The 23,907-nt window shown below is 32.6% G+C and overlaps 2 protein-coding genes and 1 long non-coding RNA gene across 5 annotated transcripts; 1 reads left to right on the forward strand and 2 right to left on the reverse strand.

Annotated features, from left to right (window-relative positions):
* Positions 1–3,279: 3,279 nt before the first annotated feature.
* Positions 3,280–4,554, reverse strand: LOC132803481 (uncharacterized). The gene is made up of 4 exons (XM_060816632.1): positions 4,011–4,554; positions 3,804–3,899; positions 3,595–3,723; positions 3,280–3,513 (listed from the first exon to the last, which is right to left on the reverse strand). Exons 1-4 carry the CDS (start codon positions 4,551–4,553, stop codon positions 3,457–3,459), a joined length of 825 nt encoding a protein of 274 aa, XP_060672615.1. The 5' UTR covers position 4,554; the 3' UTR covers positions 3,280–3,456.
* A 2,112-nt stretch (positions 4,555–6,666) lies between these two features.
* On the reverse strand, positions 6,667–8,906 carry LOC125418224 (uncharacterized). Of its 3 annotated transcripts, none has more exons than XR_009638830.1 (3): positions 7,995–8,906; positions 7,261–7,625; positions 6,667–7,072 (listed from the first exon to the last, which is right to left on the reverse strand). It is a non-coding gene; the product is annotated as an uncharacterized LOC125418224 (long non-coding RNA). The 3 variants fall into 3 exon arrangements; XR_007240042.2 differs by having other exon boundaries at positions 7,297–7,625; positions 7,995–8,905; XR_009638829.1 differs by having other exon boundaries at positions 7,297–7,553; positions 7,995–8,904.
* A 3,269-nt stretch (positions 8,907–12,175) lies between these two features.
* On the forward strand, positions 12,176–18,402 carry LOC132799153 (glutamate receptor 3.7-like). The gene is made up of 8 exons (XM_060816379.1): positions 12,176–12,520; positions 12,622–12,661; positions 12,832–13,143; positions 13,775–15,117; positions 15,527–15,804; positions 15,996–16,027; positions 16,563–16,969; positions 17,744–18,402. Exons 3-8 carry the CDS (start codon positions 12,846–12,848, stop codon positions 18,224–18,226), a joined length of 2,841 nt encoding a protein of 946 aa, XP_060672362.1. The 5' UTR covers positions 12,176–12,520; positions 12,622–12,661; positions 12,832–12,845; the 3' UTR covers positions 18,227–18,402.
* The last annotated feature ends 5,505 nt before the right edge of the window (positions 18,403–23,907 follow it).

Raw genomic sequence — 23,907 nt, forward strand, 5'->3', positions numbered from 1 at the left:
TTTACAAATTGCTTGTTCACACTGGGAACTGTTCATTTATTAGCAGAGAAAATTAAGTTTTATTTTATTTGGGAAAAAGAAAAGATAATAATAAGCGAATCTTTATTGGTAAAATTTAGGACAAAGGCTTGGTTGACCATTGTTGTCTTCGATATCTGAACAGTTTGAGCACAAGGTTGCTATTCTTTTTAAAAATTTTAAGATATATGTTAGATCACGGGCGGTTTTATATGTATATGGATTTATACTCATGCCAACTTGTAGGAGATGATGATATTATGAGAAACAACACCAATGAAATTGCTTATAATTTAAATTTGGGCTATCATTCCGAACTCATTTTATTCTCACTGTGGTCGTAGCATATTGAACTTCCAGCTACTTGCTTTCTGTAGGGTTCATATATTTGTTCAACCAACAATTAATCGTGTTGTCAGCAGGTGATCCTTGACTACCATGGCTGATGTTTAATTGCTGTGACAATTTCAAGCCAATCAATTTCTGATTTCATCTGTTTTATAAACATTTTAGATACTTTGTTGCTTTCATGATTTCTGAAATTTCCTTAGAATTTCTGATATGAAGTCAGTGAATGGAAATAGGATATTTAGATGGAAGACTTAATTATTTTGATTATCCAATTCAATCTTCGGGACAACATATCCACTTGCATACTTATTTAGATGGTAATGACCAATGCATCATCGGTAATTGACATTTGTACATCGTCGTAAAAGACTCACAACAATTCCATCCGGCAACTTCAATCATGTGTGTTCCAACCAATAACATGCTAAATGTAGCATTATTAATGATAAATTCTGGCAAAGTAAGTGATCAAACGGCATTAAAAAATGAAAACGTTCAATTTGTTTTTTATTCAAAAATTACCGAAGGTTTCGTCGGTAATTACCAAAACCCTATGGCAATCACATTTTACCAATTTTTTGGGCCCCACAAGTCCCCTAAGGTGTGTTGAATGCAAAAAAATGAAAAATATGGATTCTAAAATTATCCTAAGGAGAGAAAATCCCAAAATTGCTTAAAAAGTTATCAAATTTTCTAAAAAAATACTATGACTGTACACGATCGGTAATTCCCGAGGAAACCGTCGGTAACCAACAAATATCCTCTGGAAAAATTACCGACGGTTTCGTCGGTAATTACCGAGGGTGTACAGTCAATCATATTTTACCAATTTTTTGGGCCCCACAAGTCCCATAACGTGTGTTGAATGCAAAAACATGCAAAATAGGGATTCTAAAATTATACTAAGGAGAGAAAATCCCAAAATTTCATAAACGTGTCTCAAATTTTACAAAAAAATGGATAACTGTACCCTCTCGGTAATTCCCGAGGAAACCGTCGGTAGCCAACAAATTCCCCCTGGAACAATTACCGACGGTTTCGTCGGTAATTACCGAGGGTGTACAGTCCATCACATTTTACAAATTTTTTGGGCCCCACAAGTCCCATAACGTGTGTTGAATGCAAAAACATGCAAAATAGGGATTCTAAAATTATACTAAGGAGAGAAAATCCCAAAATTTCATAAAAGTGTCTCAAATTTTGCAAAAAAATAGGATGACTGTACCCCCTCGGTAATTCCCGAGGAAATCGTCGGTAACCAACACATACCCTCTGGAAAAATTACCGACATTTTCATCGGTAATTACCGAGGGTGTACAGTCCATCACATTTTCCAAGTTTTTTGGGCCCCACAAGTCCCATAACGTGTGTTGAATGCAAAAACATGCAAAATAGGGATTCTAAAATTATGCTAAGGAGAGAAAATCCCAAAATTTCATAAACGTGTCATAAATTTTGCCAAAAAGTTGGATGACTGTATTCCCTCGGTAATTCCCGAGGAAACCGTCGGTAACCAACACATACCCTCTGGAAAAATTACCGACGATTTCGTCAGTAATTACCGAGGGTGTACAGTCCATCACATTTTCCAAGTTTGTTGGGCCCCATAAGTCCCATAACGTGTGTTGAATGCAAAAACATGCAAAATAGGGATTCTAAAATTATGCTAAGGAGAGAAAATCCCAAAATTTCATAAACGTGTCATAAATTTTGCAAAAAAATTGGATGACTGTACACCCTCGGTAATTACCGACGAAACCATCGGTACTTTTTCGAGAGGGCATGTGGTTGGTTACCGACGGTTTCCTCGGCAATTACCGAGGGGGTACAGTCATCCAATTTTTTTGCAAAATTTGAGACACGTTTATGAAATTTTGGGATTATCTCTCCTTAGCATAATTTTAGAATCCCTATTTTGCATGTTTTTGCATTCAACACACGTTATGGGACTTGTGGGGCCCAACAAACTTGGAAAATGTGATGGACTGTACACCCTCGATAATTACCGACGAAACCATCGGTAATTTTTCCAGAAGGTATGTGTTGGTTACCAACGGTTTCCTCGGGAATTACCGAGGGAATACAGTCATCCAATTTTTTGGCAAAATTTGAGACACTTTTATGAAATTTTGGGATTTTCTCTACTTAGTATAATTTTAGAATCCCTATTTGCCATATTTTTGCATTCAACACACGTTATAGGACTTGTGGGACCCAAAAAATTGGTAAAATGTGATTACCATAGGATTTCGGTAATTACCGACGAAACCTTCGGTAATTAAATATTTGTGCCAATAAGAGAATGTTTTCGGAACATTTGGGGGCATTGATGAATGTATAATTTGCATGTTATTGCCGGAAACACTCCATTAGCTGAGTATTTGGAGGAAAAAAAAAATGTTAATCCATATTACCAAAAGCGTTTCTGTAATTATCAATGGTGAATCGGGAATTATCGATGCTCCATCGGTAATCATCTTTGCTTTAATTTTTACCACGACCGAGGGTTTTTTTTTCTTTTTTTTTCTTTTTTCTTTTTTCAACGGTTGTCATTAGTAAAGATAGGTTCAGCATAGTAAGATAACATTAGTATAACATTAGTATAGAATGTCATAACATTAAACATACAATCTACGTTGAAAGTTTATTAAAGTACAAATCAACAGCATATTTTTTTCTAAAAAACATAATGTCTTGCGGACCAAATGAAGGATTCTCCTCACTACTCATGTATTCAATATTCAAAGCGTAGACGCCACAATCACCCCTGCAGAATAGCATTAATGATTAGCATTAATGAAAACCAACCACGTGTATTTTCACACGTAACCACAATAAAACAGCAGCAATACAAGTTGTTTGAAATGACAACACATTCATACCCATTATGTTGGCGAGGTGCATCTTTGATCATGGTCATCGTGAATGGATCTAAAGTGGGGGGCACGTCCGGATTCTTCTCGTAATATCCCCCATCCCTCAATAGGTAAGGCAGCATATACGTAAGGCATTCCGCATTCTTCAACTCTCTATTCTGGACATATTTATTTCCCATATTTGGATCGTATAAATCAATATGTCGGGCCTTCAAGTCCACACATGCTGCCAACCATTGCGCGCCTCCATTGTTGACAGGGATGTACACTTGCAAATTAGAACATAACCTCATTATCCACAAAATGGGAAAATTAGTGAGAATGTTTTTCAATATATGTAGGGACTTACATAATCACATATCCGCCACGACACGCTAGGTTTGGGTGACTTCCCACGCACATAGCTACAAAGGGTCGCATCACATGAATATGTGCTACGAGATGCCCTCCATATGGGATAACGCCCTTTGATGGATGACTGCCAAATAATGAAATATATACACTATAAAATATCATCAATATAACATTAAGCAATGCAGTAACATCCCATCATCTTACCCAAAATAACACGTCTAATATGGCACAGGTGTTGGTGAACATCTTCTCATTATCAAACCGCCTTTTTCGTATGAAATACAAAATAGTGTCAATATGCTGCAAAACCACATTAAAGGAAATAAGTAACAAGTGCGAGGTGATAAATAAAACATCATTCCTAACGTAGGAACACAATGATTTTACATGAACATAAAGCATATAACTTACATCGGAATTCAACCATCCTTCAGAGGTTAGTAGCTCAGTAAAACATTTCTTTCCCACCGTTATATAAGATGTACACACGGTTGCTTCCTTCGGTGCCACCCTATACCACTCATCGAACGCCCTCTCCTTTGATGCATCAATAGGTCGATTAAGATTAAATTTGACCTTCTTTTTACACGGGTCGGTGTAAGGAGAGATGACGTGATGTGACTGGTGGTAAACTCGACCGAATCGGCTTGTATCACCAACGTTATGCGTCCGATCTTCCACCTCAATCTCAGCTGATTGGTCATGATGTGGACTGTCAGCTGAAGCACCGATATCCCACCCGAAATGCAAAGGCCGATATGGCACCAAAGCCCAGGAATCCTCCACAGAGGGTCCTCCAGGTACGATAGGCTCAAACGGTATAGTACAATCATCATCCTCCTTCCTACCATTGGAACCGTCTATGGGTGCATCAAATTCTTCGGCTTGCTCTCCAAAAGACTGTGCCACAGGGGATGATGGTCTAACTGAAGATGACGGTGAATGGCTGTGCATATGATGCTCGGCCTGCAAAACATAATGGTTATTTTTGCAGTTCCCAAACTCTAACAACAAATAATTGCTGAATTACAATATATAATTTAATAATGATGAAGCACTAAAGTAAAGTATACTAAGTTGTCTAAATGATACCTGATGCTTTTATTGGTCAATAACAGAACTAAGCATCTTCCTTAACGCTGCCATCTCTTTATTTAATTCATCAAATTTTGCCTCCAAGCAAGCAAGCTAATCAATATCAATATCCAAAACATAAGTCAACATATATTAGTACAACATATGAAATGCAAATTTGCGTGCAAGTAACAATTGCATACCCTGAAATTAGCATCTGGAGGGCCACTAGAATGCTCCTCAGCTTTGGACGCATCTTTAGCACTAACATCTTTAGCGCCAACATCTTTAGCGCCAATTATTGGTGCTACAAGTGGAGGTGGCGTGTAGCGAACTTCATGTCTGTCAACTGCTATTGTTCGCCAGTAATCCATAGTCTTCTCCTCATCGGTAGCATCTAACCTCCAGTGCACAACATACTACATGAAATGAAGAAAGGAAAAAAAAGTAAATTTGGAAACTGACTATGGTAATGTAACTTGAATGTAGTCGTACCATGCAGTCTAAAAAAAATTTGCCTTACATTGCTATTTGAGGTGAACCAATTATGGACAGCAAAATGGTTCGGTTGCCTTGGAGTATGCCATGCAAGGATCCTCGGACAACGGGTTTCCAACCGGTCGGCAAATTGGTTACCAAAATCAGGGATTGCTTCAAACCCCCACAGCTACAAAATATAAATTATAGGTTATTAAATATAATTTTTAAGTAAACGCTACATGTATTAAATATATTACCGTACCTGAAACAACAATGGAAAACCTTTTAGGTCATAATACTGTGATTTATTCTTTACTGCACGTCCTCGTCCTCGTTGCTGGAATGCATTGTGGAATGAGTTGATCGGCTCCTTGTAGCTCAGAATGCCCCAAGGGTAGGAATTAAATACGTCGAGATCAGCAACCAAATCAATGAATTTTTTATTTATTTGAACCTTCGGATCCATTCCGAGTACACCATGAACTAAGAAACATAGTAACGCAATTCTTACAGCATCCCAATCATCCACAAAAATTGTATCCTTGAATAGTCGTTCCAGTTCGGGCGGTTTCAAGTCACTCCTGTCATCTAGCAACCTCGTGCACAGCTCATTTCCTTTGGAAATTTGCATATCATACATTGACGGGTACCTACAAAACTTTAAGCCACTAATGAGTGCGAATTCCCACTTCGTAAACCGCATTGCAGATCCGCCGAAGTTAAACTCCAGTACTTCGTAAACCATTGGTAATCAAATTGTCCTTGCTGGAAAAATTATCGAAGGTTTCATCGGTAATTACAGAAGGCCTGACGGTAATCAAATTTTTTTGGCAATTTTAGAACTTTTTCCAAATTTTATGGGGATTTTGCTGTTTAGGATCATTGATGAATGTATATTTTGCATGTTGTTGCACAAAACACACATTAGGGGAATTGTGGGAGTCAAAAAATTCATCAACTGTATTTACCTTCATTTTTATAATGAAATAAAATTCCATTTAGCATGTTCTTCGTGTAAATACACATTATCAAAGGTTGTATTGAATTGTGGTGAGTTCAATTGAAAAAATTAACAATTGACAATTACCGTTGATCCATCGGTAAATTTTCTATCAAGTAGTAAAATAATTAATTGGATTACCGACTTTTTCCGACTTTTTCCATCGGTAGTACCGATTGCCCGTCGATAATGAAGTTAATTTGTCATTTTTTCACTTCTTCCAATGCTTTTTTTTTTTTTTTACTCTGTTATTTGAATTAATGTATATTAATCCAATCCACGTAAAAAACAATTAATTTCGTTGCTACTACATGTAATTCTGTATAATATCAAATGTTTAGTGAATCTAAAGCCTATAAACAGACACCTGCTGAAGATGTTTTAAAAGTTTTAGCAATTCTATTTTGTCATCTTTAAAGGGCAAACAATGAAATATAATCTAGAGGTTCAAGGTACATATAGAGTTGTTAAACATAAATTAAAAATAACATGAAAAGCTATGACACCTACTGCGACATTACAAAGCCACTAATTTTTTTACAGCGAATAGAAAAATACAAGTGACAGATATCTCAAAATAGGTAATAGCAACATATCAAATGTTCAATTTTTAAAACAATAAGTTTTTGGTTCATCAACTCAAGGCTAATATTAGTAGTACTTCTCAAAATTAAGAAAAGCTACAACCATGCAAACAGAACAATAGATGCGAGGAATTTATAGACACATCTTTCTAATGACTTCGCCCCAAAACTTACTATGCTAATCCCTATAATCTTACAGTTAGAAGCATAAATTAAGAAGGACACCATCGGATATGGTGAGCTCAGTAATATGTTGAAAGTGTTCAGTGGTGTTGCAGAGATGGAAATTGAATGCCAAAAGACCAAAGCCAAAGGTCTAACTCCACACTAAGCACCTGAATACAAAAGTCACATGATTTAAACAACTAGATAAATAATTAAATAAATAAATAAAAATAACGGAAAAACACTGAGAAAACAAAGAGAAAGATTATATATACTACTGGGAAAAAAAAAAGGAAAAGAAAAAAAATAGAAGGACATAGATTGATCTAAAGAAAAAGAGTGAAAATCATTGAAATACCAAAAGGAAATATACAAGTACTAAATTGCTCAACACCTGCTTCCCTGATTTTTTACTGATCAACTCCTTCATCCTCTCCACAGCATATATGGAGCAAGTCCATAGCTTAACTTCCTCCTCACTGCCTGAATCTATTTCATTATTAGCCACAATCAATTTGGCAAGCTTTGAACTGTATTTCAGCATGCCAAGTTGTTGAAGAACTGCTGGAACAATATAATCGACCATAATAGTAATGGATCTAATGTCATTAAATTCTCCATATCCTTGGCCTTGAAATGCACCCCACAAATCTGTAGCAGATATTTGTTCTCTTTTATACAAGAATATTTGGTGTCCTTTATACACTAAGTGATCCTAGAAGCCTAGAACATTTAAAGGAAGTCAATATACAGAACTAGTTTCATTTACATATAGCCCATAGAAACTTTTTATGCAGCCATCTAAATGTATTTTTCTATGTGACAACTTAGAACATATGACATAAAACCTTAAAACAATGAGTTTTCAGACAAAACCTTACACGACTGCATTACAAAGCAAGTATTGTGTGCTAAGTGACAATATATATATCTTTCTACACTCATGTAACCTTTTATAAAGGGGGCAACCCAATCAAGCCCAAGCATGTGAAATTTCAGACAACATTCCTATAGTATCATAATGAGAAACAAGATCATATGCAATTGAATAAGAAATTAACTTATTTCTTAGATAAAATAGATGTTGTTTACCTTAACTTTGTAGTCAGGATAGTCATTGAGAGCCTTAAGCAAGGATGAAGTGTTGAGCTTAACAATCCAACGAGCAGCAACAACCATCCCACAATATGCAAAAACCAGAACCAAATTGCTTATCCCACCATCATGCAAAATAAAAGAGAGGAAAGGTACCACTACACCACTAGCTGCTGTTAGTGTATCTTTGATACTATGGGTTCCACGAATCAATAAAAGGAAGTATTTTGAATCTTTATCAAAGGAAGCATTTTGAATCTTTATCACATATAATTGTGAAAGTAGGCTTCAGGAGCTGCAAGCATTATACTACTCAGTAACTGATATTAACCCACATCTGAATCTAGATCAGAAAGCCTGATTCAAGGGTGATTTAAGCATTCTGATTAAGAATGATTTGAAGCTATACATACCCCAGCTTTGGGCTTCTGAAGGAGCACATCTTCTTGAGAGTAGCCGGTGGATTCTAAAAATGCCAGGAACGGCTTCTTTGAGAAAAGAATATACACTTGCAACTTGCAGATACAATGCCTTAAGAAATAATTCAATTCAACAATTATTTCATGCCTTTGAGCTCTACACTGTCGGTACCAGCATATAAGTTTGCAACTTGCAAATTACCCTACAAAGCACCAATTACATATCAAGGCCACCGATACAGCAATATTAGCTAAGAATTCACATAGAAAAAATCAAAAAGGTGTAAATTTGATTTTTCATGGGGGAAAGGAAAAAAGAGGTCGAGCAGGATTTTTAATGGGATTATTTGTGGGTTTTCTCAGGCAAGAAGAAAGAAAGGAAAGCAGAGGTGCAGGAACCCGGAATTATTGGCTTTAAGAATGAGAAAAGGAAAAGTAAAGTAATTTTTTGTTTTAGTAGGGGCAAAATAGGAAGCAAGGGGTAGATAAAAAAAAACTTGACGAAGAACGGGTAAATATCATTAGCCCTCTATTTTTGTGGGTATTGGGCTAAATTTCCCAAATAGAAACTCGGACTTGACTATAATCAAATTGAAACTTTTATGGGCTAGTGGGCCTTAATGTGGAGGGAGCCTAACAATTTTGAAAGAAACAAATTAAAAACTAAAAAAAAAAAAAAAAGCCTTAAAATTACCAAACAAACATATAAAAATATTTAAAAAAAAAGTAAACGCAAAAAAAACTTTAAAAATTAAAAATAAAAATAAAAATTATACAAATATTAAAAAGAAAATACAAAAATTGATTAAAAAAAAAGAAGTAAATATTAAAATTTACTTAAAAAGAGTAAATATAAAAATTAAAATGAAGAAAATACAAGAGTTCATATAATTGGGCCTAAGTTTGCTTTGATAACGGCCCAGTATGTACACTGGGCAATTGTAGCCCAAAATCTTAATCATCCATGGGGTTAGGAATTTTTTGGATCTCACATGGCTTAGTTTTTATTTATTTATTTATTGTTTTGGTTGAAATGCCCAAATGGCTTGGTTGGTGGAGAGTAGAAAGCCAGCATTATGTTTTGTCTCCTTTGAAAGGGATGCATCATAATCATGTATGATGGTGATCTATCATCTCCTTCAGTTTGTGGTCCTCCTTGGTCGAATAATTGACAATTCACGAGAATACATTAATTTGTAGTGGACCTGACAATATATTATATATATATATATATATATATATATATATATCATATACTTATGCTTTTGAATTCTCATTGTTTGATAGTTGTTAGCTTAGATTTCAGTCTGAACTAAAAAAGCATTCTAGATCATAAAGCTTTAAAGCAACAAAAACTTTTCACTCACAATCCGAGATTCTATGGCGCTATATGACTCTGATTGTGAATGCGCCATTAGGAATTTATACCAAAACACAACATCAAATTATTATTTAATCCAAAGATTCCTGCCGGCGACTTTCCTTAACTATTTTGCCTTTATCAATAATGCCATGTCCTACCTTATTTTCATACATTTTTATTTATTTATAATATATAAATATTATCTTTATGCGGCCAGTGTATGCAAGTGCTTTACAAAGTAACCTTTTTTATTTTACTAGTCAACTTTTATTCCAATCAAAATTGAAAGTTTAAAATAAATAAATAAAAAAAAAAGGTCAATGTCATAAGTACTGGACATCATCGCTTATGGGTCATTAACCTTTTTGTTTGTTTGATAGCGAAATTGGAGCCATGTAAACAAGGTGTTAATTGATTTATTTATGCACTAACACACAAAACAGAAAGCGATTTGACTTTTTAATGTCTTCAACGAAATGTTTATTCATTTTGTTTATAGCAAAAATCATTAAGAAAAAAACACCAAAACGACACCACAGACAAAGCTACATGCGAAGACAAGAGCCAAGCTTCTCTGTCGCAAAAACATCCAAAATGTACCTTGGGAGGGAAGCAAAACAAAAATCCTCAAGATCGACAACAACCTTACCACTAATAAGAGCTAATTTAGCTGTTTGATCAGCTAACATATTAGAATCTTCCAGCTAAGAACCCATCTAAAATAACTTTTACCATATTAGATAGATATATATTATTTTTTAAAAATTTTTATTTAATAAGATTTTTTAAAAAGTTTATTAAAATGAGGTGATGATAAAAAGTAGAAACTGTTTAATAGATTTTTTATTTATAGAATGTCTGTTAAATCAGTGGAATATAAATTTAACCTCTTTTTTTTCTTTTTCTTTTTTTTCTCTTCATCGATTCAGCATGTTCTCTTTTCTTTTTTATCTCATTTTTTTTAATATCAATTTATTTTGTTTAAAATTTTAAATATAATTATTAAAAAAATTAAATAGATATTATCTAATAATAAACATTGTGCCACCTAAAATTTTAATATCTTTTAATTTTTTTACCACGTAAACTCGGACAGAACCATAATACTTTTCTTTTTCTTTTTTTCCCTTAAAAAATTATTTTTATTTTTATTTAAAAATAAAATAGAGATATTAAAAAGAGAAAATGAATCTGGTCCATAACTTACTTATATCATTTTATTTGTGAAATTATTATATTCTGAATTTATTAGGACTCGAATCATCCACCAGCCAATTTCAAATTGATCGAGGATTGGGCCCACTCCATTAAAATGGAAGGACTTCAATTACAGTGGCTTGCTTTTCTTTTCTTTTTGCAAAGAAAAAAACAAAACAAGGTTGCTCAAAGTTGTTATTAATTACAAGTACCAATGCAAATTAAAATACCTTTTTTTATGAAAGAAAAATATTATTTATTTCACTATCAGAGCTTCAAACTCTGTTTTTTTTTTTTTCCTTAACAGAGCTTTAAACACTTGTTTGGTAAAATTTTTCACAGCAAATGTGATAACCACATTACGGCCATTCATACGGTCCTGTCTAGTATGGTTTAATTTTGGACAATAAATATTTATTAGTTATCATAATTTTTTTGGTTTATAAAATATGTATTTGATTAAAAATCAATAAATATTTATTGATAAAAAAACTTTTTATGCTAAAATAGAAAAGTTAAAAATTTTATATTTCCTAAAAAATTCATTTTGAATTTATACGGAAAGTCCAAAAAAATATTAAATAAAATTAAAAAAATACTTTTTAAACTGACAATCAAATATTCAACAGTTTTTCAATAAAAAAATTTTTTATATAAGAAAAAATTCTATAGTTAAAAATTCTTCTTATATTCTTATATATGGTATACCAAATAGATTCTTCATATTATGGTATACCCACTTCAGATTTATTGTCAAAGTTTCATGCTAGCATGTTCACAATTGGTAATCAGATGAGCTGCTCGCCGACGAGGGACATGATACATCTATGTTGAGTTTTTTTTTTTTTTTTTTTAATAATTTCTTAAAATGAAAATTTGTATAGAACAGATAAAGCATCTTTAATAGTACTGTATTTTTACATTATAACGCCAAGAAATAGTATAGTTGTGGTTTATATGTTCTTCAATGGCATATTACAACAAAAATTAATTATATTTTTGATGTCACATTTGATAGAGGAAATGCAATTGGTATTTTTCAATTGTGGATCCACCACAATAAAATTTATTAGGTCCCACATTATTAAATAATATAATTTTTAATTTTTTAATTGTTAAAGTAAAAAAATGAAATCTAATCCGATGTAATAATTTGATGATTATTAGATTGTTTAGTTATCCAATAAATACTTATGGCCGATGACAATTAAAAAACAAAGAGAAAAGACGACAACTAGGATAGTCTGAGAACATATGACATGCAAGTGGGAGAAAGAAAAAAAACGTATTCAATTTCCTTCCTTGCTGGTTATCTTTCAAAAATGTGATTCTCGTTTTCACCATGAAAAATGATTTCCACAGTTACAATCCCAAAGTCTCACTTCCAAACATCTTTTTTTTGTGGATTTTCTATTCTATGTTTATCCACCAAAACCCAATATCTCCTAAACTCTGCTAAGACTAATGGAGTCCTGTCTGTGGATCAGTTTCAGTTCTGGCTTTTGTGAGCCCCCCAATCTTTTTGGTTTCGAAAGCTCTTCTGGGTAACCTCTGATTGCTGTTTTCTCTTTGATTTCATCGCCATGGAAGCTATTATTCTCAAACCAAAGCTTCCTTCTCAACTGGGTGGTGGTTGGTTTTGCAGGAAATAGAGGAGATAGAAGTACACCTTTTTTGCTTTTGGGGTAACAATCATATATATCTTTTGGCACCATTCTAGAAATTCCACTGTTGAAGTTTTCCTATCCATTCAAAACTATTAGGAAAATCTATGATTCTGTACTCAAAACACTATTAAAACCCTGCTTTAATTTGAAGCTCCTAAACCCTTTTTTTTTTTTTTTTTTTTAACAAGTTTGAGACTTCATTATGAAGAATTATGGTGGTGGGTTTATTATTATTTCTGCAAATACGAGGCTTTTTGCTGTTGTACAACTGTTTGCTTTGGCATGGCTATCTTTTGCTGGTTTTGTTTACTGCCAAAAGCCGACGAGTGTGCGTATTGGAGCGGTTTTTACTTTTAATTCGGTTGTAGGCAAAGTTGCAAAGGCTGCAATCGAAGCTGCAGTCTCTGATGTTAATGAGGATCCAAGAATACTTAATGGAACAAAACTGAAGCTAGTTGAGGAAGATACAAATTCTAGCGTCTTCTTGGGTTCCGTTGGAGGTACGTCTTTGTTCTTTTTGTTGTGAATGAATGGCGTTTTCTGTTAGAAATTATTATCGTTTATTATTTTTTTCTCAATTTTCCGTTTAGTAATTTAATGGGTTATACATATATTATCTGATACGTTGGAGCCTGTCAAATTCCTACTGGTATATTTTCAATATATTGTGTTTGTACTGTCTGGAGTGTGTTAAAATATAGTTTTCTTTTTCAATTTTATATTTAAGTCAAATACCAGTTACCTAAGGATGCCATATTATGTGGAGATTACTGATTTTTAGAACACAAAAAAACAATGTATTTTATGCGGTTGGTTCAAAATTGTGTTAATACATTGGGAAAAATCTGTGATTCTTAATAGCATTACCCTCCATGAGCTTGGACCGATAATGAAGTTCCTTACTAGCATTACCATCCATGAGCTCTGTAGTTGCAGCTCAACTCCTTTTAAGATTGTAATCCTCTTAGTCTTGCAATGTGCAGCATTTGTTTGACGAGCTTATATGTATTAGCTTTTTGTTGATTGTATTTTCGTGCTTTGTGCCTTTTCCAAAGATCTGTATACAATTTCTGACCTATAGAATTGGAGTTATAGCAACAATAGTATTGATTGCACAATTTTATGCGGCAGCTTTTCAGGTACTTGAGGAAGGTGCAGTGGCCATAATTGGCCCACAGTCCTCCTCAATGGCTCATATGATTTCTGAAATTGCTAATGGTCTCCAAGTTCCTCTTATCTCATATGCGGCAACTGATCCTACTCTATCTGCTCTCCAATTTCCTTTCTTTCTCCGAACGACACAAAGTGATGCCTACCAAATGGCGGCGATGGCTAATCTGATAGAACTTTATGGGTGGAAAGAGGTGATTGTGATATATGAGGATGATGATCATGGGAGGAATGGCATATTTGCTTTTGAGGATGAACTTGAGAAGAACAGATTGAGAATGGCCTACAAATTGCCTCTTTCTATCCAACTAAATCCAAGTGAGATCACTGATGTGCTCAATAAATCCAAGCTACTTGGGCCTCGTGTTTATGTTGTTCATGTCAAACCTGACCCCAGCTTGAGAGTCTTTGCCATTGCCCAAAAACTTCAAATGATGACCAGTGATTATGTGTGGTTTGCCACAGACTGGCTTTCTTCTACTATAGATTCATTATCTCCAATCAATCCAACCTCACTTGGTGTCCTTCAAGGTGTCGTTGCACTACGTCAACATATTCCAGATTCCAGCCAGAAGCGGGCTTTTGTGTCTAGGTGGAAAAGAATGCTGCAGAAAGGTTCAGTAAGCTCTGGTTTGAATACCTATGGACTATATGCTTATGATACAGTTTGGACAGCTGCAAATGCAATTGATAATTTTATAAAGGAATCCGGAAATATGTCATTCTCTTATAATGAAAAACTAGTTGAGACTAATGACACTGAAATTCAGCTAGGGAAGCTCAAAGTCTTTGATGGGGGATCTCTTCTTCTTAGGAAATTATTAGAGTCAAACTTCAATGGTTTGACAGGTCATGTTCGATTTGATCAAGACCGTAACATCATTGGTGGTGGCTATGAAGTGATCAATATTGACAAGATGATTATTCATACGGTTGGTTTCTGGACTAATAATACAGGATTTTCAGTTTCTGCCCCAGAAACTTTAAAAGGGAAAAAGCAAAGTTATTCGCCACTAGATCAGAAGCTTCTCAATGTTACTTGGCCTGGTGGAAAGGTGGAAAAGCCACGTGGTTGGGTGATTGCAAACAATGACAAACCTTTAAGAATTGGAGTGCCAAAGAGAGCAAGTTTTATTGAATTTGTTACAGAATACAGCAACCATACATTTCAAGGATACTGTATTGATGTGTTCTTGGAAGCAAGGAAGTTAGTCCCATATGATATTCCTTACAAATTTGTGTCTTTTGGGGATGGCCGGTCCAATCCTAATTACCATCAGTTCGTGAAAATGGTTGCAGATAATGTAAGTAAAATTCGTTGATTTTAGAAATAGTAAGAACCTAGTTAAGGTGAAATAACCTACCAATGTATGGTAAACATGCAATAAATATCACTTACAACAAACACAGGCTTGCCCCTATGTCTGGCCAAATATAGTAAAATGTTCAATTAATGATACATTGTATATACGCCATTCATTTGCATGGTTAGATAATATGCTGCACATGGTTGTGACACTTTGAAAAGAAAAAAAAACAAAGAACAGAGGGAATAACTATGGGGTGCATGGTTATGATAATCTTTTCTTGGTAGACTGTTAAGATTGAGATTATACGGTGGTAGGTTATACTCCAAATCTTGCTTCTATGTCGGGTATACTTAGTAGAAGAAAGAGTTTGATCCACGGACTTTCTAATATAAATTTGGTTTAGGTATTCGATGCTGCTGTTGGAGACATTGCAATTGTGAAAAACCGGACAATGATTGCGGATTTTTCTCAGCCTTATATTTCCACTGGTCTTGTGATAGTGGCGCCAACCAACAATGCGAAGCCAAGTGCTTGGGTGTTTCTCAAACCTTTTACATTGGAGATGTGGTGTGTCACTGCAGCTTCTTTTGTAGTTATTGCAGTTGTTATCTGGATTCTTGAGCATCGGGTCAATGATGATTTTCGTGGTCCACCTAAAAGGCAGCTCATTACGATGTTCCTGTAAGTTTTACTTTTGTTTAAAATCCAACATAATTTTTTCTCTTGAGTGTGATGTTGCTTGTTATTAATGCAGGATTTCTAAAATTCTTTGTATTTTTTTGCTAAATGGATGGAAGTTTAATTTTGCAATTAAAGAACCATCCATTGCATGGGAGTTGCCTTTAACTTTGTTCAATGATTTTGTATTGCAGGTTTAGCTTCTCAACACCGTTCAAGAGAAATAGTAAGGAAAACTTTGGCCACAACAATTTATATTTATTTGCCATCTCTTTCTTTCTTTGATAAAGTTATTAATGTGAATAATATTAAGCTGGTTTAACTGCTTAAGTTGATCTTATTGTTGTGATACATCACTTATCTAAATCCCAAAAATTGGAATCCACACTATGTGATTTTCTAACATTTCATTCTTATTTCAAAGCCGCAAAACTCTTCATATGTAAATTCAGCTGTTGTATTTTTTTGCACATTAGATCATCTTAATGAACATAGTCACATGTTTCGAAAACTTTTGAATTTATACAAGGCGGCCTGAACTTGGATGTCTTTTTCTTAAGCTGATGATTGCCATAATTGTCCATAATTCTATGTTCTTGAATATTTGACATATGTATCTCATAAAATATTGAAGTCTTCTCAAATGAATAAAAGAAATCAGCATGTAGTTTACTATCTTCGTTCTATCATTACTTCAGTCATTGAGTAAATTATGGCAGTTTTTTTTGAACTCATCAAGTTTTGTCTTCACCTTATCACAGAAGAAAACACTGTGAGCCCACTTGGGCGGATGGTGATGGTGGTATGGCTTTTCATGTTAATGGTCATCACATCAAGCTATAAGGCAAGCTTGAGTTCAATCCTTACAGTTCAGCAACTTTCATCACCCATCACAGGACTTGATAGTTTGATTGCAAGTAATTTGCCTATAGGGTACCAAACAGGCTCCTTTACTTATAACTATCTGGTTGAGAACCTTTTCATATCCAGGTCAAGACTTGTTTCTTTAGGCTCCCCAGAAGAGTTTGAAAAAGCACTGCGGCAAGGGCCATCTGGTGGAGGGGTGGCTGCTATTATAGATGAGCTTCCATATGTTAACGCATTTCTGTCAAAGCATACTGATTTTGGGATTATTGGACAACCATTTACCAGGGGTGGATGGGGGTTTGTAAGTATCTCTAAAACAACTAGCAATAGATTTCTCTTATATGATTCATTATGATGGTTGTTATACCTATGATAACTGATCATTTTAACCTCTCTGCAAGAAAAAAAATAATAATAATAAAAAATAAATAAAAAGAAATTGTCAAGGAAATAAAATCACAATACGAGACAATCATATTGAAAGGAAGTATAGTGAAATCTTCTAAGAATAAAACAGGAGGTTGAGAATAATCATGACATAAAAGATGATGCCTTTTTTTACCCTGAATGATATCTAATGCCTTCATTAGCATATATGCAAGTACGTTATTGCTTGACATTTTTTAGGTTGCAATTTAAGCAGTGAGATGCAGTCAGAAATACTTTCTATGATATATTACATTTCATTAATTATTTTTGGCTTTTGGGTCAACATATGACTTCCATATCTATGTGCATGCTGTTTGAAATTTTTTTATATTGGTTAAGTTTGCATATTACTATAAATGGATGCGATTTTTTTCTTTATTTACCGTTAAGATAGAGCTAGAAATTGTAGGAAAGTATCAATAGTGGTATGTTTTCTTATATTTTCGTCTAACATCAAATTTTGTTTTAGTGGAAGTTTTCTTGTTTGTGCAATTGAATGCATGACTTTATCTTGTACTTTTATTATGAGCAAAACATGATTGCTTGCTAAGATGATAACACAGCTACAAATTTAAGTGGAAATCATGAAACATTATGTTTACTATTTCTTGCCTTCTCTTATTTATATTGTTGTCCTATAAATCAGGCTTTTCAAAGAGGGTCTCCCCTTGCTGTTGACATATCTACTGCAATCTTGAAACTCTCTGAGACTGGACAACTTCAGAATATCCATACAAAATGGTTTTGTGAGATGGGCTGTCCCGATAAAGTGACATCGGACTCTGACACTAACCAACTCAAATTGATTAGTTTCTGGGGTCTTTATCTATTATGCGGTGCCTTGAGTCTTGTTGCCTTTATAATCTTTCTGCTACGAATGGTTTACCTATTTGTACATTACAAACGTCAGCAGGTACACCATCCGCAGGTAAACGAATCTCCTGCTTTACCCACAGTTTCATCAAGTGGTCAATGTTCTGAAGCCCTTTTTAACTTTATCGAATTCGTTGATAAGAAGGAAGAAGCTATTAAAAAGATGTTTAGTAACTCTGAAGGGCCTCAAGTTCAGGCAGCCCAGGCTGATAAATCTGTAAATGTGTCATCGAGGGCTCAAAGGGATAAGCCTTAACCTATTTGTAAAAACAAATATGATATTGAGTATAGATAAGTAATTTTTCTTTTTTCTTTTTTTCTTTGTATGTATGCGGTCATTTGTTACACAAGCAAACCTGTAGAGCATATATGTAGAAATTTCCCTTTGTATATCAAAAATGAAATAGCAGTACTTTTCCCCTTTTTGACTCAGGATCAGCAATATGGGCATGGTGTGTAGCATTTACTCTGTATGGTTGTTTTATTCGAGCAGCGTAAAGAGTCGTGGGTTCCATTCCACATCCCAGTGTAAAATGTTTTCTTCTTCTTGTCAAGATAGAATAATTGAAGATGGTCCTGAAATCCTCTTTGCTATAGTTGATCCTCTGATTGTGCATTGCTTTGCTTCCTTTCCCTTTTTAGGAAGGCTACCACTACTGCTGCTGAAAACATGGTTTATATTCCTCTTAACAGAGCAAAAGGAAAAAGAAAAGAAAACATACTATTTTGCATTCAAAATGAAAAAAAATAATAATAATAAAAACTATTTATTTATTTTCATATATATGATTGCAAAGAGACGTATCATATCCTTTACAAATTCATATAATTCGGTAACATGGAAGGTACAAAACACCCTCTTGGAAGTCAGCTGCAATCTTGTAAATGTAAAAATGGATCATTATGGTGCTTTTTACAGGTACTGTCTTCATAAGGACATGGACTTGTGCTATATGTCAGTATTTGTTTCCATGATTGCACTTTTGAGATCCATCATTGGCTCGTGCCGCAAAATGAGCTGTGCTAGAAAGCTCCACTATAAGGCATAAACTTACTATATGAAAAAATATTTTCATTATTATTTCCCCTTCTTTTGTGATTGTGAAATTGATTAATCTCAAAACAAAACTAAGTTTGATGCTCTTGAAGTCTAAGATACTTTTGTTTAGTAGCGTTCATATGCATATACTTGTAATGCAAGTAAACTCATGTGTTCAAAAGGCTGTTCTTTATACAAAGTACTCTACCAGAAAATCAATCTTTGCTTTTGAAAAAATACCGCTCAAGGGCCTAAAAAATATTAGATGTTTAAAAAAAATTGAGGGATCAAAACAGTACCAGATGTTAAAAAATTCTAAGAGCCTTAAAAAATAAGGTGGTAAAAAAAATTTGAGAACACAATAAAATTACCATATGGTAAAAAAAATTTTAAAGCCCAATAAATATCAGATATTAAAAAAAAAAATCTAAGAGCCCAAAAAAATAGATGATAAAAAAATTCTTAGAGCATGATAAAAAATATCAAATTTTGAAAAAAATTCCTAAAGCCTAATAAAAATACTAAATATTCAAACAATTCCAAAAGTACGAAAAAAATCCAATGATAAGAAAAATTCTCAGTGCCTGAAAAAAATACTAGATATTCAGAAAAATTTTTGAAAGCTTAAAAACATCAATTCTAAAAAAAAAAAAAGAAAAAGAAACTTAAAAACATCAATTCTAAAAGAAAAAATTAGATGGTAAAAAAATTTTAAAAGCACAATAAAAATACAGTACGGTGAAAAAATTCTCAAGACCTAAAAAAAAATGAAATTGTTAAAAAATTTCAAGCCCAATAAAAATGACATATAGTTAAAAATAATTTTAGGGTTCAATAAAAAAAATACCAAATATTTTTTAGGCTTTTAGAATTTTTTTTTTTTGACATCATATATTTTTTTAGCTTTTGGAATTTTTTTACCATATGTTGTATTTTCTGACACTCATTTTTTTTTTTTAAATCATCTCGTATTTTTTAGGCTTTTAGAATTTTTTTTTTAAGTATCTAGTATTTTTTTTTTAAGCTTTCAAAATTATGTTTTACCATATGATATTTTTTTTTGGGCACTCGAAAATTTTTTAATTATCTGATTTTTTTTAGGTTCTCAACAGTTTTTTGAACATTTAATATTCTTTTAGATTCTTTGATTTTTTTGGGCTTTCAGTATTTTTCTAAATATTTGGTATTTTTCAGAGCTATCAGAATATTTTTAGTTATTTGGTTTTTTTTTTTTTTTTGAGTTCTCAAAAATTTTTTTTAGCAATACTATAGATACCAAATTTTTTTTACTAAAGTTTTACTAACTAATTATGTGGCAGTTTTTTAATGATGTTAAATTGATATTATCTTATATAGTAAAAACTTTAGTCATTCTAGATTTATCTTTTTTTTTTTTACACTATTTGATATTTTTTGGACCCTTGGATTTTTTTTTTGAATATCTGATTTTTTTTTAATTTCTTAAATTGAAAAATCTAAAAAATAAATTAAAAAACATATCTGAGAGTCACATGCTCAGCATATAACTCCTATTTGATGGTTTCATCAATTTTAATTAAATTGAACTAATTTGTAAGAATTTTGAAAATAAAAGGTGTCATTATGACAAAATTAATTTTAGAGAATCCAAAATGAAATTAGGTGATTTTAGAAGATACCAAAGTGAAATCATCTCTAATTTTTATAAAGCAATTTGGTGAATTAAAATAGTAAATTGAATTTCATATTTTCAGAATTTAAAAAAAAAAAAGATCTAACTATATTTAAAAATATTTTATGAGAATGAAAATGATAATATTTTTTTTGAAATGAAAAATAATAATATTGCATTTGGTAAATATTAAAGATCATATATAATCTATGTGAAAAAAAAAAAAGCTTTGTTATTGGTCTCTGATATATGATTAATATGATATAATTATATAAATATTTAGCAAGTTTTTTGTCAAGAAGTGATGAATGTTCATTCTGGACTTTTTTATATATCAATTATATAAATTGTGTTATTTTTAAGAGGATGGAAATTAATTAATCACTAATCTATAAAGATATTTCTAATATTATAGGTTATTTCTAATCTTTATCATTAATTCAACGGAGTTTATTCAAATTCAATGTTATATCTTATATACAATATATACATATATATATATATATATATATATATATATGCAACAACATTTCCGGTGAATTTTAAGAATCCATTAATCCAATATAGAAAACGAATAAAAAAGACAAATTTCATTTATACTTTTTAATTTGATTATTATTTTATTTAAACTTCATACTTTTGAAAAAATATGATGAATTTGTCTTTGGTTTTTTTTATTTATAAAAAATTATCAATATTTATTCATTTTTATAAATTAATTTTAATAGTTAAATATAAAAAAAAAATTAGAACTCGATACTTTATAACCGAGAATAACTTTATAAAAGTATAATTTTGACATACAATTATTAAAATTAACTGATAAAAATGTAAAAATAATTTATTTTGACAGACTTAAAAAATCAAAATAAATAATAATTTTTTAACCGCAAATTTAATAAAATAATTGACAACGAGGTGTAAATAATATTTTTCCTTTAAAAAAAAATTATAAAATTTCATAGGCATAGTGTTCAATTCATTTTTCACAGATTGTAGGACGAAAACCACGTGTTTCATACCAAACTGCAAACGGAAGGAAGTGGACCCACAACACAAAATGACATGTTTATCACCCGCAATTTTCACCCAAAAAAAACAAAAAAAAGGTGTATATATATATATATATAATAAAAAAATAAAAATTCTCGTAATGATGATTGATTTTGAGCCACTCGATTAGAGTGCAAAAACATCATGGGGGTTTGGAAATCTATTCGGCTGACATCGATTGATCACACCCATTGTCTTAATTGTACACACCAAATTACATTTATATAGATATATATTTGTATTTAGTATTAATGTTGTTATGCAGAGACAGTGAAGCATCGCGTATGATACTGAAAAGAAAGTCTGATTCATAACCATTGAAAGGGAGAGAATGATTCTTTCCTTGAGCTTGGAAGACTGTTATGAAAGCTTTGGTGTTCTTTTTTATTGGGTGGCGACGTGAAGGAACTTTTATTTGTTATTTTTTGAATCACTCATCGAATGCTTCTTTTCACTCATTCCAAAACTGTTTATTTAGAGAGCTATAGCTTTATCCAAGTCTTAGCCTTTCACAGGTAATCTTAGAAATGCTACTCTACCACAAATTTTATTCTGAAAATTCTCACTCTTTTATTTTAATATTGTTTTTGTTCATTTTCTTTTCATTTTTTAATGAGTACATGTGGGTTTTCAACACAATTGAACATTGGTACATATACATATATGTATATATATATTTTTTCCCCGGTTGTTTATATAGTTTATTATTATTTTTGTTCGGTTTTGCGGCCTGCCTTAAAAATGGCAGTACACTAATGGGTATTTAAAAAAATAAAATAATGGAGAAGTTTTTGAAGATACCCATTTTGGAAGTTGTTCTAATGGTTTCCATGTGGGTATCAGTTTTCAAGTATCCATGGTTGTCTGTAGCCTGGATTTTTGATCCTTTATGTTTGTTTGTTTGTTTGTTTTGTTTTGTTTTGTTTTTTTCTTTTTTCCTTTTTTTTGGGCTAATTTTTCTTTTTGTTGTTCTTTTGCTGCTGGGTCTCAGTGTTCGAGGTCAATCTATGAACTCGAAGTTGGATACTGAGAATTTCAGAATCTGGCTTTGAGTAAGGGGGCAAAAAAATGAAAAAACTGTCTGAAAATCATGTATTTTTCTTCTTACCCTCTTGATGAGTATCTTTTGTGTGCTGTTTATCATCAACGTCACATTGCTGACAGATTTTTGTCATCTTCAACCTTATGATTGTGTAAGCTGGTCTAGGAAGAAGACGAATCAACAAGTTTTTGTGAGAGCTGTTTTTCAAACATGAAGATGTTTTTCAAACTCATTTTGGTTTCTGATGCTGAGCAAGTTTGTGTGCAAATTTGAGTATCTGGTGCCATATAAATTTGGTTTATGTTATTTTTTTTATTTTTTTTTTAAGTTTTATGTAATTTGTTCTATATTTGTTGATGGCTTTTGATAATTCTGTACTGAGTTCATGTTTAGACGTTTCAAATGATTGATTAGATAGTCTACTCTCTCGGGTTTCTGCTGATGAATTATAGTTTTTGCTTGGATTTTTTATATGAAAGGATATATGATATTAATTATGATGGAGTGTCACTGTTTAACTTTTGGTAGTCTCCTTCAAGCTTAGAGTTTTTCATTTGAGGTTGGGAACTTTCCAAATGCAGATGGCATGTCAACATAGTTTTTTAGATATACTCTACTTTTAGCTATTGTTGGTAGGGGTGTGCAAAAAACCTGAAAGATTGAGAAAACTGACCGACTGACCAGCACCGATCGAAATTTTTCGGTGACCGATGACTAATCGATCGATCGGTTAACTGCCATCAACAAAGAGAAAGCAGTCAGCTCCGATTCCTCGAATCCCATAACCATCAGTCACAGTAACCGACCAATTCTTCTACCATATTTTCACATTTTTATATATATTATTATAAACAAAATAAATTGAATTTTTTTCTTGAAATTTGGCACTCCTTCAAGCTTAGAGAGAGACAAAGCAAGAGAGGCAAAGTAAGAATGAGAGAGAGAACAGCATGATAAAAGAAAAATGAGCAAGAATATTGCCAAGCTCGTACAGAGAGGTGAGCAAAAAGAGAGAGAGAGAGAGGAGGAGAGAGAAAGAGAGGGAATTAGTAGAGGAGCTTCCAGTACCCATTGATTTTTTTTTACAAGGCTACAATGGTGAGTTGGGTATCATCTGTTTCAGCTTCTTGCTCATTTTATCGAAGAGTTTCA

Source organism: Ziziphus jujuba, chromosome 4, assembly GCF_031755915.1.
Source record: "Ziziphus jujuba cultivar Dongzao chromosome 4, ASM3175591v1".
NCBI lineage: Eukaryota > Viridiplantae > Streptophyta > Magnoliopsida > Rosales > Rhamnaceae > Ziziphus > Ziziphus jujuba.